This window comes from Aptenodytes patagonicus, chromosome 3 (assembly GCF_965638725.1).
Source record: "Aptenodytes patagonicus chromosome 3, bAptPat1.pri.cur, whole genome shotgun sequence".
Lineage (NCBI taxonomy): Eukaryota > Metazoa > Chordata > Aves > Sphenisciformes > Spheniscidae > Aptenodytes > Aptenodytes patagonicus.
Window position 1 is genome coordinate 49,071,003 of NC_134951.1, and position 14,623 is coordinate 49,085,625.

General features: G+C 34.3%; 1 protein-coding gene across 1 annotated transcript in view; it reads right to left on the reverse strand.

The window, feature by feature from the left end:
- ASCC3 (activating signal cointegrator 1 complex subunit 3) overlaps positions 1-14,623 on the reverse strand; it is a 296,878-nt gene that overhangs the window by 77,176 nt on the left and 205,079 nt on the right. The window contains exons 18-23 of the mRNA XM_076333301.1: positions 13,544-13,708; positions 12,591-12,677; positions 10,161-10,337; positions 7,766-7,991; positions 3,861-4,015; positions 45-143 (exon numbers count right to left, since the gene is read on the reverse strand). Coding sequence (XP_076189416.1) covers positions 45-143; positions 3,861-4,015; positions 7,766-7,991; positions 10,161-10,337; positions 12,591-12,677; positions 13,544-13,708 — 909 coding nt within the window. The remainder of the gene's footprint in view (positions 1-44; positions 144-3,860; positions 4,016-7,765; positions 7,992-10,160; positions 10,338-12,590; positions 12,678-13,543; positions 13,709-14,623) is intronic.

Sequence of the window (14,623 nt, forward strand, 5' to 3'; positions counted from 1 at the left end):
CTTTATTTTTGTCTTGCTATGAGATTCTGAATAAAATCCATTACCTGTTTTTTTTGAATGATGAAGTACTCTGAATGATAAATGTGATCATTAGTAGGGTCTTCTACCCAAATCCACCAGGGCTCTCCAACAGTGCCGTGTACCTTTAAGAGTAGAAAAGATAGCTTTGTTATAGTTGTAATGAGGTTCCCTAGATTTGCTGGGTATATCAGATATATTTCTAAATGATGTAGGCTTACAAAGGAATACAGAAATATAGAAATCAGAGGTAAGAGCAATATAACGTTTCTAATTAGATCAGTCTGCTAAAAGATTGTATTTCAGTAAGAGTTTGCTTAAGGTACAAATAATATAAATGGACATGATATAAATGCAACTGAAGCTAGTGCCTCAGCTGTTTATAAATAGACCAAACTCCCAGGGTTTCCTCTAGGCTCCTAAAAAAGGACTCCTCCTCCTTTTTCCTCCTTGTACTTCTGCCTTCGGATTCTGTATAGAGGATTGTCTTTTGCTATCCACTGCTCATTTTTCAGTCAAAAACATTCTCTCAGGAAAAACTGGACACTGAATTGTGACATTCCTCTATCCTCCTCTCTCTCTTCCCCCCTCCTCTACAAAGATACAGTAAGTGGATTCAGAAGGCTGTAGATCTAGTCATTGCTACAGGTGAAGTGAGAAGACCGTAAATAGAGCTGTCTCTTGATGATTCCCATGCCATCTGGCAACACTTTATTCCATCCTAGATTTTTGTTTGTTTTGTTGTGTACCTTATTTTGCAATGCCAGCCGCAAATCATAGCTAGGTTGGATGCTCAGTTAAGAATTTTTGTTTCTTTGTCAGAATAAATGACTTGTGCCAATGTGCAAGCATTTTACTTAAATATCTAGGAAAGGAAGAGAAATGCATAGTAAAGGAGTATGGGAAACATACTATTAAATGAACATAGATTTCTGATGTTTCTGATGAGGACTATGACAAGGTACAAAACTAGCATGAAGATGAAAAAAAAGTTGGAATTATTCCTAAACTGTAGTTAATAGGAAAAAGCACAAAGCGCACGGTTGCTTCTAAAGGCAATTTGAACGCTACAGGAATCTGGTATTGATTCACGCAGCACACATTATTTTCAGCATAAGTCATTATTGTGTATGTGTTGGAAAACAGTCTGTACTGGCTTTTGAAGACAAAAATATGTACTAAGAATAGAACTAAGGTTCTTTTTTAACACGGTTGCACAATAGATAAGTAGACGGACAGTAAAGACTGTCACTCATTTTCATTACATTTGAGTTTCACTAGCAGCTTCACTAGGAACTGAAGCAGTGAAACTGAAAGGACACAGGTCACTGCAGGTGACATTTTGAAAAATTACAGTGAGACTATTACTTCATCAGGGTTTAGGAGAATTTAAGAGAGGAAAAAAGAATTAAGGAAGGCGATAAAGTTCAAAGCTCAGAAATTTTATTATCAGCTGTTACAGCATCTTAGTTTTGGAGAGTCCTGTGACAAAGCTGCATGGGGAAAGAAGGGCAATGTGGGAATAGGCAATGCAACACGCTCTCCAGTAACGATTCTCAAGAACTCTGGGGAGCTCTTAAGAACTGACACACACCTGTGTTTTGGGCAACCGTTGCCCTACAACTGCATGTCTGATATATGACTTGGTTAATTAATACTAGCTGCATTATTCTGTATTTCTGCTGGACTCCTCCTGGCTGCAGTAAGGCTTACTTGCTCTGTCTGGGTATGTTTATAGTCCTTTGCTTCTAACAATATAATAAGAATTTTCCACCGGGATATGGCTCACATGCTTTTACTGAAGCTGGGCTCCCAGCACTGAAAACTGCAGCCCTTAAAGATCATGATGATGTCACATCTCAGGACTACCAAAACATATCTTCTTTCTGTTGCAAAGGCAAGTGCAAAATTTGTGATGAGATCGTTCTAGAATTAAGTACCCAGGTAAAGGAACAGTCTTAAAACCATGAAATGTTAGCCAAGCGAAGTATTTCAGTTAAGTATGGTATTTAAATTTTTAATATTCTGATCTTATTTGACTACTCCCATTCTTTGAATGGAATTTTTTGACAGCTAGTTTTTGTACCGATTACAGCTATACCTTTAAGTTTCTATAGTCTTCTTCTGAATAGCTTGCTAAAATACTGTGTGATGATGGAGAAGCAGTTTCGGAGTGTCAATGGTTGAATTTAAAAGACAGTTATTCATTTTTAGAGACTATTAAAATTTAACAGCTTTTTTTGTTTATTTACTGAGATAGAAGTGTCATTTACTGAAGAAACAAGAAAATCAACAGCTACCTTACAAAAATAATAAAAAAAAAAGTCTTCCAAGTTTTGATGAGTACCAATATACAAACTCACACAAAAAGGGCTCCCTAAGTTGAATTGATAAAATGATCATAATGTTTCCAAAGCAACCTTTAGGAAAACTGTGTCAAGGGGTCATAGCAGAAAATAGATTTTTGCCAAAGTTTTGCTATAACTGTAGAAGTTCAGAATCGAAATAAGAGAGTATAATTCTGTGTGGACTCCTTCTTAATTTGTAAAAATATAGAAAAACCTAGACTTTGTAGAAGAATCTAAAAATGGATTGAGAAATTACTTTGTATTAAGATACAGTTTAATATGAAGAACAGTCGTGGGTTTTTTTTGTCTATAATAGATTACAGGTAAAGTGGATGAAAGATTGAATAATAAAAACTTGTTTCAATCCTAAAAAGCAATGTTTGTTTGCCTTCTGAAGTATTGCACATAAATAAGGCAGTAAAAAAAAAAATTCATGTTATAATTCATGTTAGGAATCCATTCAAATATTTCTGTAATAAACCCAGGTAGCAAACAAAATCTAACTTTTTATATTTTGATCATTAATCTCCCATTCATAAGCTAACTTGGTGAAACTTCCAAAAGAAAAGAAAAAGCCTTTAGGCAGGGAAAATAAATTCTAAAATAATCTAAATGTTTGTGGAATAAAACTCTAATTTACATGTGATTAAGGTAAATCTAAGGAATTTTAAAATTATTTTTTAATAAAAGAACAGATACTTAATATCCACCTTTCAGAATAATTTATCTTTAGTGTAAATCTCCTATGTGTAAAAAACTGAAAAATATGCTTGCCCACTGAGGTATCTTTGCCTTGTTTCTGTAGAAAGTTTCAGAAGTACCAGCAACAATACAATGCCCCCATGTGGACATTTGTATTTCATTTAGATTTATCTTAAATCTATTTCTAATGAACAGATTCTGAATCAAAGGGTGTGGGTATATCTAAATGTGCAACTAGTACAACTCCTTTCATATAAATTTGCACCATAAAACACAGATGAATATAATTCCAAACATATCCCAGTTTTTCTGTTCAGACAAGTCCCAACAGAAAAAAAGGCACTGATGTTGTGAATGTACACTTGTAAAGCCATAAAGAGCAGCAGACCTTGGCATACACGAACTGTATTTCAAAGCTTTATTTTCTGTGTTTGACATTCATTCCTAGTTCAGAGAGCCATCCATGCCTCCCTTTTTCTTGCTTCTCCTTTTCGGACATATAACTTAAATCTGTGTGTGACTACTATTAATATTCAGTATAAGCACTTGCTTGAACATGTTATAAACAGTGCAATCCTGTAACAATTAATGGAAATAAAAAGATGATCTTTGGGTGCCACCTTCTACAAAAGTCTTAAAGGTCATTCCATTCCTATTATCAAATTTGCTTTTTAGCTAAAATAAATATTTTTTTTTCTTATCCAAACAGCTATGGACTCCCTGTGATCATCTCCTTTACTGAAGTTAAATTAATGCTTCCTGTCAGTCCTCCACCTCTTTTTTTTTTTTTACCTGATCGTTCCACGTGAAGTCAGGAGCGATGTTCAGCCGAACTCGGAGCACTGTGCGGGTAATTGGCTGAATCGTTGCTTCCATTATGATGGAGGGGATTTGATGGACACACTGTTTTACCTTTAACCCAATCTTCACATGATGCAGCATATGACCTGCCAAGAAAACATCAGGTGTAACAAATTTGCATTTCCAGGAAAAATAATACAACTCCGACTTTCAAATAGGCTTTTAGAGAGGAGTATTATTGCTTGCTTGTTTTGCTCTTAGGTGCGTAAATGTCTGACTCTCCTGACCTGGCATGTCTGAATATTTTGTAATACTTAACTCGAATTAGCAATTTAGAGCCTAGAAAAATCAGTATTAACCCCCCTGTTGGCTATAACTAAGGGGTTAAAATAACTATTAAGAATTCACACTGAAAACATATTATGTCAAGCTACTTCCCTTTCCTTTACTGACTTTTTGACCAGGCTCTTACCAAGCCATATAGTTCTTTTTTAAAGCATGAATACTTACCTTTTACTTAATGAAGGGCACACATTTGAACTTCTACAATTCCTGTGTAGTGATTCAAAGTAGATTCAAAGAACACTTTTTGTAAAACTGAATAAAGGTAGTTAATAGCTTAAAAATGCACGCAACTAGTAAACATCTCTGATATTTCAGAATACAGCAGTGTGTAACTGAGACAAAGGAAAAACTAAATGTTGCAATGTTTTTGACTTTCTATCGCAGTCATGGTAACTAAGGCAATAAAGTGATTATATTAATTAAAAAAAATTTCCTACTTGTATTTTACAGCTGAAATCTCTGTTTCCTTGCTCTTCATTATAAATATAAAACAAAATATGTAGCAGTGATTTCTTTTTTTCCTGAAAAATACTGCAACTTCTATCTTATTTAGGGAAAGAAGGTTGATTTATCACATTTTCACTGAAATTGCTTATATAATTATGTGGAGCATATTTTAAATTTTAATGGTAATGGTCATAAGTACTCACTGTTAAAAGCTACCTTACAAATGGCTACTGATATTTTCAGATATCATTATGTGGTTCCTGTGCACACTTTCCCATTTAAAAAAAAAAGAAAAAAAGAGAAGAAAACCTATTATTTGCATTATGTGCAAAGTGAAAAGGTCATACAAACTTTTTGTTGCCATTGCACGAAATTTAGGAGCATGACATCTTGCAATTGCTAATTTTTTTGTATTGATCCTGACTTTCCCTCTTCGGTTTTTCTTATTTAACAAACTGGCAGATTTTGCCTCACACAGGTGTTTGTCTATACTCTGAAGTAATGAACGGTGATCTTGCTTAAGAAGCAAATCCCTGATGCAAAAGTTTTAACACATATTTAATCAGTTTAATTTGCAGTTGGTAAAATAAGCGCACCTCCAGCAAGTGGATTATTAAAAACCAAAATAATTATATTGGTACAACCTGGTGATATATACAGTATTATAGCATACTTGCACAGTGACTAGCTTTTGCAATTAGAGGTAAAACTTCAGAAATCGTGTTAAATAAAGGTAGGTGCCAAATATTCAAAGATATGACTCAATAAGCTTATGTAGGCAAGTACACTTTTTCATGCCAAAAATCACTTTCTGTATCACGATGTGTGAGGTGAACTTCTGTGTTTGTACAGGACAGCACTGAGGTTTTGTACACTTGTCTGCTAGAGGAAAATAAGGTTCCTCTCCCAGCTTCTGTAAAATATTATAAAACTCTCTTCCCCCCCCTTTTTTTTTAAATAGACACATTATGAGAAACTATCAATGGCATTTAAGAAATATCAAAACCTTCTGAACAACAGATGACTATTCGAGAAAATAGGTATGTTTAACAAAAGAAGAGTAAATTTTGCTTATTCCACAATGATTGTCATCCGTATTCTGAAAAACCAGGGCTGTTTATCTCAGGTAACACAGTGATTTCTTGGCTTTCTGGAAACTCCGTGATTACATTGCAACAGCACATAGATAGGCGTTGACCAATTTGTGGTACACTGGAATCCAGGGTCTGTGCACACGACGCACTCTCCATTCACTGGGAGAGCTGGCACTCATCTGATGCTTTTATCCCTCCCTAGGCCATGGACTGAGTTAGCCTGTTAGCTCCTGCCTTTTCTATCCTATCTCCAAGGCCACAGTAACATTTAAAAAGGAAGAAACGCTAAGACTGAAACCAGTCCTATGGAGTCAGAGAACAAGGCAGCACCTGGAAGCTGTGCCTTTTCTCATTTCGACATGGCTTTGAATTAAAATAAAAATAAGGCAGGCGCCAGGCAAGCGCTTCCTTCACACCCGTGGTGTCAGAAAGAGAGGCTAGACAGGAAGAAGTATGCCAAGTCACAGCACTTCACAGAGAGGCACACATCAGCTTGCTTTGATGTTTATAAGGCTGAAGGACATGAAATATCATTACATATAGTCAGCAATGACCTATTTTCACAGTCAAATCCCAAGTCTCATCTACTTTCAAACTAAGTTAATATAAAACAAAAGTAGACATTTTGTAGGTATATATTGAAGCATTGCCATCTTGTCAATACCAGTTCCGCTAGGTTGAAGGAAGCAAAACTGGTTTTGTATTTTAATACAAAATTTCTTGCTTCTCCAAGGGCAGGTATGGGGAGAAAGAAGCATATAAAAAGAAAAGAAAAAAAAAAGGACTAATACAATTAATGGAAAAGAATATTAAGTATTAAAAAGACTGCACAAATACAGAACAAATTAACGAACCTGAATAAAAAAGTGCTATAACGCTTCTGAATAGAAAAGCATGATAATGCTAGCACTTCAAATAAAATGTTATATTTTTAATACATTTAAAATTACCATGTATTATAATGCACAGTTAAAGTAAGCTTTTAAAATTTTCTCATAGTCCTTTGGCTTAACTTATTAAATAAAAATATAGCCTCTAATTCTGCAAACTTTTACACATTTATTCAACTTTTTCCAACCTAAATTAGGGGTGTAACAAAGCTTCCTAAGTTGCGAATGTAGTTCTCTTGTCAAATGAGAGAAATATCAAGTCAGAGGTCATAACTTCTAAAAAGCACTGACTATGAATTGTATTTTTATTGTAAAATCAGATTTTTAAAAAAATGGCAGTTTATTTCTCAACACCCTGGCAATAACAGGTGCAAAGAAAGCCCAAATAAGAAAAAATACACTAAGATAGGAAAAAGAAATACATTACAAGCAAATTTTTTTTTTCAACTTCAACCAGCTGGTGGACAGTTTATGCACAACAGTTTATACACACATACTAGAAATTGTCATTATGTCTATCAGTAGGCTTGTGGATTTTCTCATTATCGAAGTCTCAAATCCTTTAAAAAATTCCATTAAGGTTTTGCTGCAATGACACCAGTGACAATGAATTCTCCATGTTCAATGAAAATTAATGCAGTGTTTCAGAAGCAGGCCATTTACTGATAGTATACCAGGACATAATAATCTGCTTTTATTCTTTTTCACGTTAATAGTATTTCAATTAAAAAAAAAAAGCGGCCATATTTTGCCAACTGGCAAAAATAAACAGATGCCTTTTATAGTAGTGTATCATGTAATGTGAGCAAGAAGGGAAGCACAGATCAACATAAATATGTATATATACACATATATGTAAATACGTATCAACATACATCGCCATTCCACATGTATTCTGGGGTTGGCAGGACATGGGCTAGCCTCACCCTCAAAGCTGTGCCATATTACAAGCTGTGGAGACTGAATAAACCTTCTTTATTGGACAGACCATAATACCAAATTAATGTGTCTACATGGCTTCCAGACCAGAGTGGGTATATTAACGAATGGCTCAGATTTAGTTCTAACCTGCCCATTGATTACTAACAGTTTAAGCAGATCAGAATTGCTGATTTCTCACCTATTTCATCTTTTCTCATGTCCTTCATCTTGTCTATAGTGAGATTCTTCTCTTCCAACTTTGAGAGGACTGATGGTGGTAACACTGAGAACTGTCTCAAAGGGCTAACCCAGCCCCACAGCCGCTTGTCAATGACTTTGCTGAGATTCAGTAGTCGATATGTCATTGCAGGCCAACGTTTCCTAAGGGCAATCTCAAAAAGAGCTCGAACAATACGAGCTGCATTCTGGAGAGTGAAAAAAAAAGCAAAAATGTTGTAATTCTCTCAAGTATTCTTTGTAAAATGAAAAGGATCCCATAGACTCATCTTTGACAAACCATAATAGATTTTTCTTTTCAAACTTATTTCAAACATTCTTGAAAACTATTTTTTCCATCACTGTCTAGTGGCACAACTACTTCATGATTGCCTAAAGAAATTATGAAAAGAAGTATGTGCAACTGATTAAAGTTGTAGTGGCAGGTCTGCCACATAATTTTGTTCACGGTTATGGTAACATTAAGGACTTCTAAGTTTATTGCATCTCAGTCACTTCTGAAACAAATCAACTTACCGTGAATATCTTCCTCCTTCTCCCCCCATATAATATACACCTGCAAACTCAGTTTATATGGAAAATCAAGTTTTAATTTTTCACTGCAGTTGTGCTTCCATAATAGCATCCCATTTCACATTGAATTTCACAACATTTGCACAGAAGTTTAACAGTAGTGACTTTTTTTTAACATGTTACTATCTTCTGAGACTACTGTATAACCAAACTGTATAAATCTGCTTTGAACTTGAAAAATTAATTATTAACGTAAGCTTGAATGAGGTCAGTCTTATCCTGAAAATGTAAGTTGTGATATTCCTTTCATAAACTTATCAAGCTGTATTACGAAGTTGTGGTTTTTTTGGTCTTTGTTTTCGTTTTTTGGGGATGTTTTTTTTTTTTTTTTTTTGTTTTTCCTACCGGCACTACGCCTGGATTAGCAATTCTGTTCTTGATTCATTGAATAGAATACAATCATTCTCTACTGGCTCTGCAATGCCAACAGGAATAAAAAATAGAAGATTATTTGGTTGTGATAAGAAGCATATGTTAATAAAGAAGCACATTTCTTTTACTTAGAAAGGATGAATGATTTTCTTAATAGTCACTATCCAATTAAAAAAATTTACAATTTGTAGCACTGGTTCCACATGTACAATTTATGAAGATCTGAGAAGATGACCATGTTGCCTCACTAAAAATGCTATAATTGAGACAGACAAATAAATGCAATTGTCTTGAAAGCAAAGATTAGAAGAATCCTACTGAAAATGATCTTGCTGTGCACAATTTTTATGAGGTGTGTAATGATTTCAGAATTTTCTCATTTATACCCATACATACTATGAAATGTAAACACTTCTGAAGAAGGTAATGTTAGTATAAAAATCTCGCTGAACAATATGTATACTTTTGAATATTTAACTCTCATCTTTAGCACCAACTAAATGCGATTTTACAATCATTTCCAAAATGGTTTTGTAAGGATGAGACAAAAATGATTCAATGCAACTTGTTGCTGACTGTAAAGAAAAGAAAAGAAAAGGGAAAAGAAAAGAAAAGAAAGAAGAAAAGAAAAGAAAAGGAGAGACACATAGGACAGGCTAAAAGGTAAAACTTTATAATCTATTTTATACATTCGTTATTGTTGCACATCTGGGATTGGCTATGAGCATTTTGTCACTTCCAGTTCTTCGGGATTCAGAATTCTAAACTTTCAAGCAACACCCCTTTCTTTCTAAGATGGGCTCTGGTTGTGTAAGCAAGCAGTTCTGTGTCACAGGCTTGCAGTTCTTTTATTCTGTGTAATAACTAAACATGCTGTATAACTGTCAACCATTCAGGTCTCAAAACAAGTCGACAAACAAATATATAGGCTGATATGTAAATCTGCATGATTACATCTAGCAATAAAATAGTAATAGCACATCTTTCTTGTGTAAACTAAGATATGTGAATAAAACACAAATTATGTTTTGCAGAACAAAGTATAAAAGTACACAAAACATAAAAATAAATTGCAACAGTTTTCCAGATTTAGAAGAAAACCCAGTAAGTTAAGAATAACATTTCTGTGCAATCACAGTTAGAACTACTAAGACTACAGGGGTAATACAAACAAAAGGACATTCATAATTAACAAAAAATGCAATAGTCTCCCAAGGTAGGCTTTTGCAAATCTTTTCTACTTAAATATTATACCACACATGCGCACACACACAAGGCTCTGATTTTCAACTCAATTTGCATAAAAACGTACAAAAAGTTGCAAATCAAGGCCTACTTACATAATTGTAAACATTTGGGAGAATGAAAACAGCAGAAGACAGCAACAGATATGTAAAAAATACTATTTTTACCTGTGCAACATACGCAGAATCTGAAATAAGGGAGAAGCTGTCCATCTCCCCTCTGCTAATATATGTTTGAAGGAGGATATTAATTTTTCCATAATTGTTTTCCACACCTCCTGGAGCAGGAAGTTCACAGAAATCATTCAGTAAGGTATCCAGCTCTTCTATTTCTTCTTCTCTTACCTAAAACACAATTATACATTATGAAGAGGCTGGAGCAATTTGATAAAAAATTTTACATCGAAATCAAATTTTCCTTATAACATAGTTACATTATTTTTAAATGGAGTCCCTAGTTTTAAGGGGGGGAAAAAAAAAAGAAGAAAAAAAGCAGCAAACCCACATCTTCCACAATGTAGCTAATAGACCATAATTGAAACTGTCTTAATAGTGACACAATTACATTTTATTATTCATCACCATCTATTAAGGTTGCCATTGACATACAAAAATTTGATATGCCACAAAAATTGAATCTTCTGACCCTACCATCCTTCATCTGATGAGATTTCATTTTTTATTTGACCAGAGTAAAACCTCTGTCCATCTGGATTAGGGCAATCTTGAATTAACATTAAATGTACTCATTATAGTTACATAGTTTGCATGTGGCATAATACATTTTTAACTCAAAACTATGAAGTACTATGATTCATGATATTAAAATTTTCACTGTTAATAAGATTAAGTCTTAATATGAGTAAAGAAATATTCATATCTATGGTTTGAATAATGCATAACATTTCACATTCTAACTGATGACCCTTACGTGGCAAAACCACCATAAATCTACATATTCTTTGATTTACTGATAGTCTGTTAGTGTAAAACTTATTTAAAGATGGTAAATGTTTGGTCCCTGCAGGGAACCAGCTGAAAGTAATTTTCATTTGGACCTGACTACCTGACATACAAAAGACCCTAAGACAACTGGGTTAAAATCCCCAACTATCCAGCCACTGGTCCTACAGGAAAGAAAAAAATGAAGGACACAACCATCACAGATGACTCCAGTGTCACGGGAATATTATGCTCTGCTTACAACGGCATTTTTGATAATTTTTTCTGCTCTTGCATAGCACAGTACAGGTCAAATCCAGATCTGTATTTCAGTTACTGGTGACTTACATATCTCAAAATACAGAATTTTTAAAGGCATTATGGAAACATGATTCATATCAACAAAAGTCACAATTTGTATCACACAGAGGGGCAAATCCTGACTTATTTTTGTGAAAATCGGTTACTAGTTTTAACATTCAGAGCTGCACAGCAAACGAATCACAAAAAACTGGAAATGATGTTGCACTGATGCCATACCATACAAATCTGAGAAAGCAAACTAGAAAAACTATGCTTTAGCCAAGAAGCACCACTAATAACTTTGTTACAAATATAGAAACATATCACATCATATTTTCCATATGCTTTCCTTTCAAATATTCAATTACGCTAAATTTAGACCTAGTAAAGCAATACCACTATCATAAAAAAGCCTTCTAGCTTTGAAAACATTGCATGTATCACTGTGAAACCTCACCGCTTATTATCTTCTATGATAGAAGAGATTTCTGCAAAATACAATTTCTTCATTAGATAAAGAGATGGTAATACTCAGACAATGTGTGCAAATATATAAATATGTAGATGGTGAGGGATTCACACTGCCGGTTCACAGAGCCAGGTGAATGAGAGCCAACTCTGATCTGAAAGTTGTGTAATTGTGGTAAAATGGCAATGAGCCTAAGCTAATAAACCCCGTGGAGTCTGGCTCGCACCTCTGAGATGGAAGCATGGGCAAACAAGCTCATGCCGGCTTGCAGTGTATTGTCTTGTGTCCTACCCTCACAGGAGGCAAAAAAGGAGGTTGGAATTGAACTGAGTACAATAGCACAGTAATCTAGCCTGCACAACAAAATCTGTTACAACAACTTTCTAGATTTCAAATTTGAAAATAATTTATCAGAATTTATCATTCTGCTAATCTAATATTGTTCCCTGCATGAAGTATATCACAGAGTTAACTTCAGTGAGTCCTGCCTCATTTCTGATAAAGCAAATTGTTCAGTGAGACATCTAATAATGGTTTAAACTTCAAACAGAAAAACTATCTCGTCCCTGGGTGCACCACTCCAATGGACACTTATCTTCACCTGTTAATAATTGAGAAGCTGAAAAGTTCTTAAAGGCATTTAAAAGGAATTCTCAAAGGTCCACAACTAGTTATTAAATGTGCACTATAGTTCAAGCTGAACTACATGTGAATTTGAGTGAGAGCATATATAGTTCTTGGCAATTATGCCTACTTAGAAAACATTTTATAATGGTGCTTAATATTTAACAAAACTTGGGTCTGTAAACACTATTTATGGAGTGAGTACTACAGAAGTGTCTAGTTCTAAGACATATTCTTTGTATGAAAGAATACAACTTTACCTTTATCTGTTCGAATTCTTCAGCTTTTGATACTATAGCAAGAATATCGCCTTCTGTTTTATGAGCATCAAACAATTCATTGAAAGTCTATTAAAAATAAAATGAATTGATTTAGTACTGAAAATAAAAATGCACATATAGCACAAAAGAAAGAAACATTAACCAAGATTTTAAACGGCATATAAGGTTAAAATGTAAGTAAGTTATTGGCAGACCAGAGTGATACAATTTAAACAGGAACAATTTCCAGAACGACTTCTCAGCACTTTCAGAAAAACAGTCCCTCGAAACTTGGGCATCCCAAAATCGAGAGACGTGCAATCTATGGCCATTTCAAAAAAAGTATAGGACATATTTGAGTGAAGAAATCTGTGAGACCAGTTATACATAGTGACAGTAAACAGTTAAAAAATATTAATGCAGTCTTCAGCTTTTATTCAAGAAAAAGACTTATTCACTACAAAAGAAAGGTTTTAAGATGAATGTGTACATCAAATCAAGCTTCCAATACCACAAAGTTTTGTACAAATGCATCTTCCTTACACATTTACAACACAATCTGATTACAGTGCCAAAAGTTGTTTAAGATTGGCAACCTGATAGGATTTTCATGCAGAAAAACTTTTCTGTTATCAGACTCTATACTTGAATGTGCTATCATGTACCAATGGTTGCACACACTGTTACCAAAATGTTTCTTATAAGTCACCTAAAAGAAGGCAGAGACTACAGAAATTTCAAATCTCACTTCACACCAAGTCTAATTTTTCAGTATTGCTTTATACTTAGTTTCTTTGTTTTTCCTCTCTATTCCCTCTCTCCCCATTTCAATAAATATGATTTGAAAATATATTGAACAAATCAGCTACATATTCTGTAATATCTTACAACTATTTTAGGTATAGCTTCAAAAAGAAGGAAGAAAACCCCAGAAATAGAACATCATATTTTACCTCTATAGTATTGTATTTAATATAGTAGTGGCTGGCAGTTCTGCCTAAATCTGTTGAAGAAAAAAAGCCAGTTCGTTCTTCAAAGCGAATCATGCGGGCTTTGTCCAGTTTTCTGCCGACTTCAATTACTAATTGTTCTCTGTGCTTTTCTAGACCTGGATCCATCTAGACACGAAACACACACATTTATTTGTAATAAAAGGAAAAAAAAGTGTTAAATAAATGGTTTTATTGAAATAAACCAGTCACACAAAGCCAGAACTCAAATAAAAGGAAGGTACAGTTATTAAGTCAAGATTTTCCTGAGATCTCACTAGTAACAGTTACATTGACATTATTGACCAAAACTTGTCTGTATAGGACAAAATAATCAGAATAATATTTCTTTTACAATGCCTCGAGACTATCAATACAATGTAGACTATTATTACTTATGAAAGAGTAGCCTCATTAAGGAATAAATTTACATTGAAGTTTTTGAAAGAAGTTTTAATGATAAGGTATTCTTTATGAAATTATCATTACAAAAACATGCCATCTTATGGTATCTTCTGTTTATGAAAATGGCTGAAGATATACCTTGCCTGGGTATCTGACATGAGGATGACTTTAATTGTATCCTAAATAGAATAAGCTTCAAATTGGATGGCTGAAATGTTTACCAGCAAAAAAACTCTAACATCCCCAAAAGCTTTGGGTATGTCAGCTGGGATATTCTAATTACTGAGCTATAGATGTGCCATATAAACATTCACGTTAAAAGCACACAAGGAGCTTGCTGTGCCCAACACCACTTCTATTCATACCAAAGTTCAGGAACTTGGACATTTTGTCCAAGCAATAATGTACATTATTTCATTAGTACATACAAGGCTGGGGCAAAACTGCCATCCGAGTGGGACTGCTGTATAATTGTGTGTTTCCACATCACGCACCTGTGATACCCAGACTGAGAGGGATGGGTGAAAAGGGATTCATAGTCATGTTAACCCTCTGGTATATGTGCACCTGAGATATGGCTCTAATTAATTGTGTAATTAGTCACCTAAATTTAGTCACCAAATTTGAAAGGACTGAAAC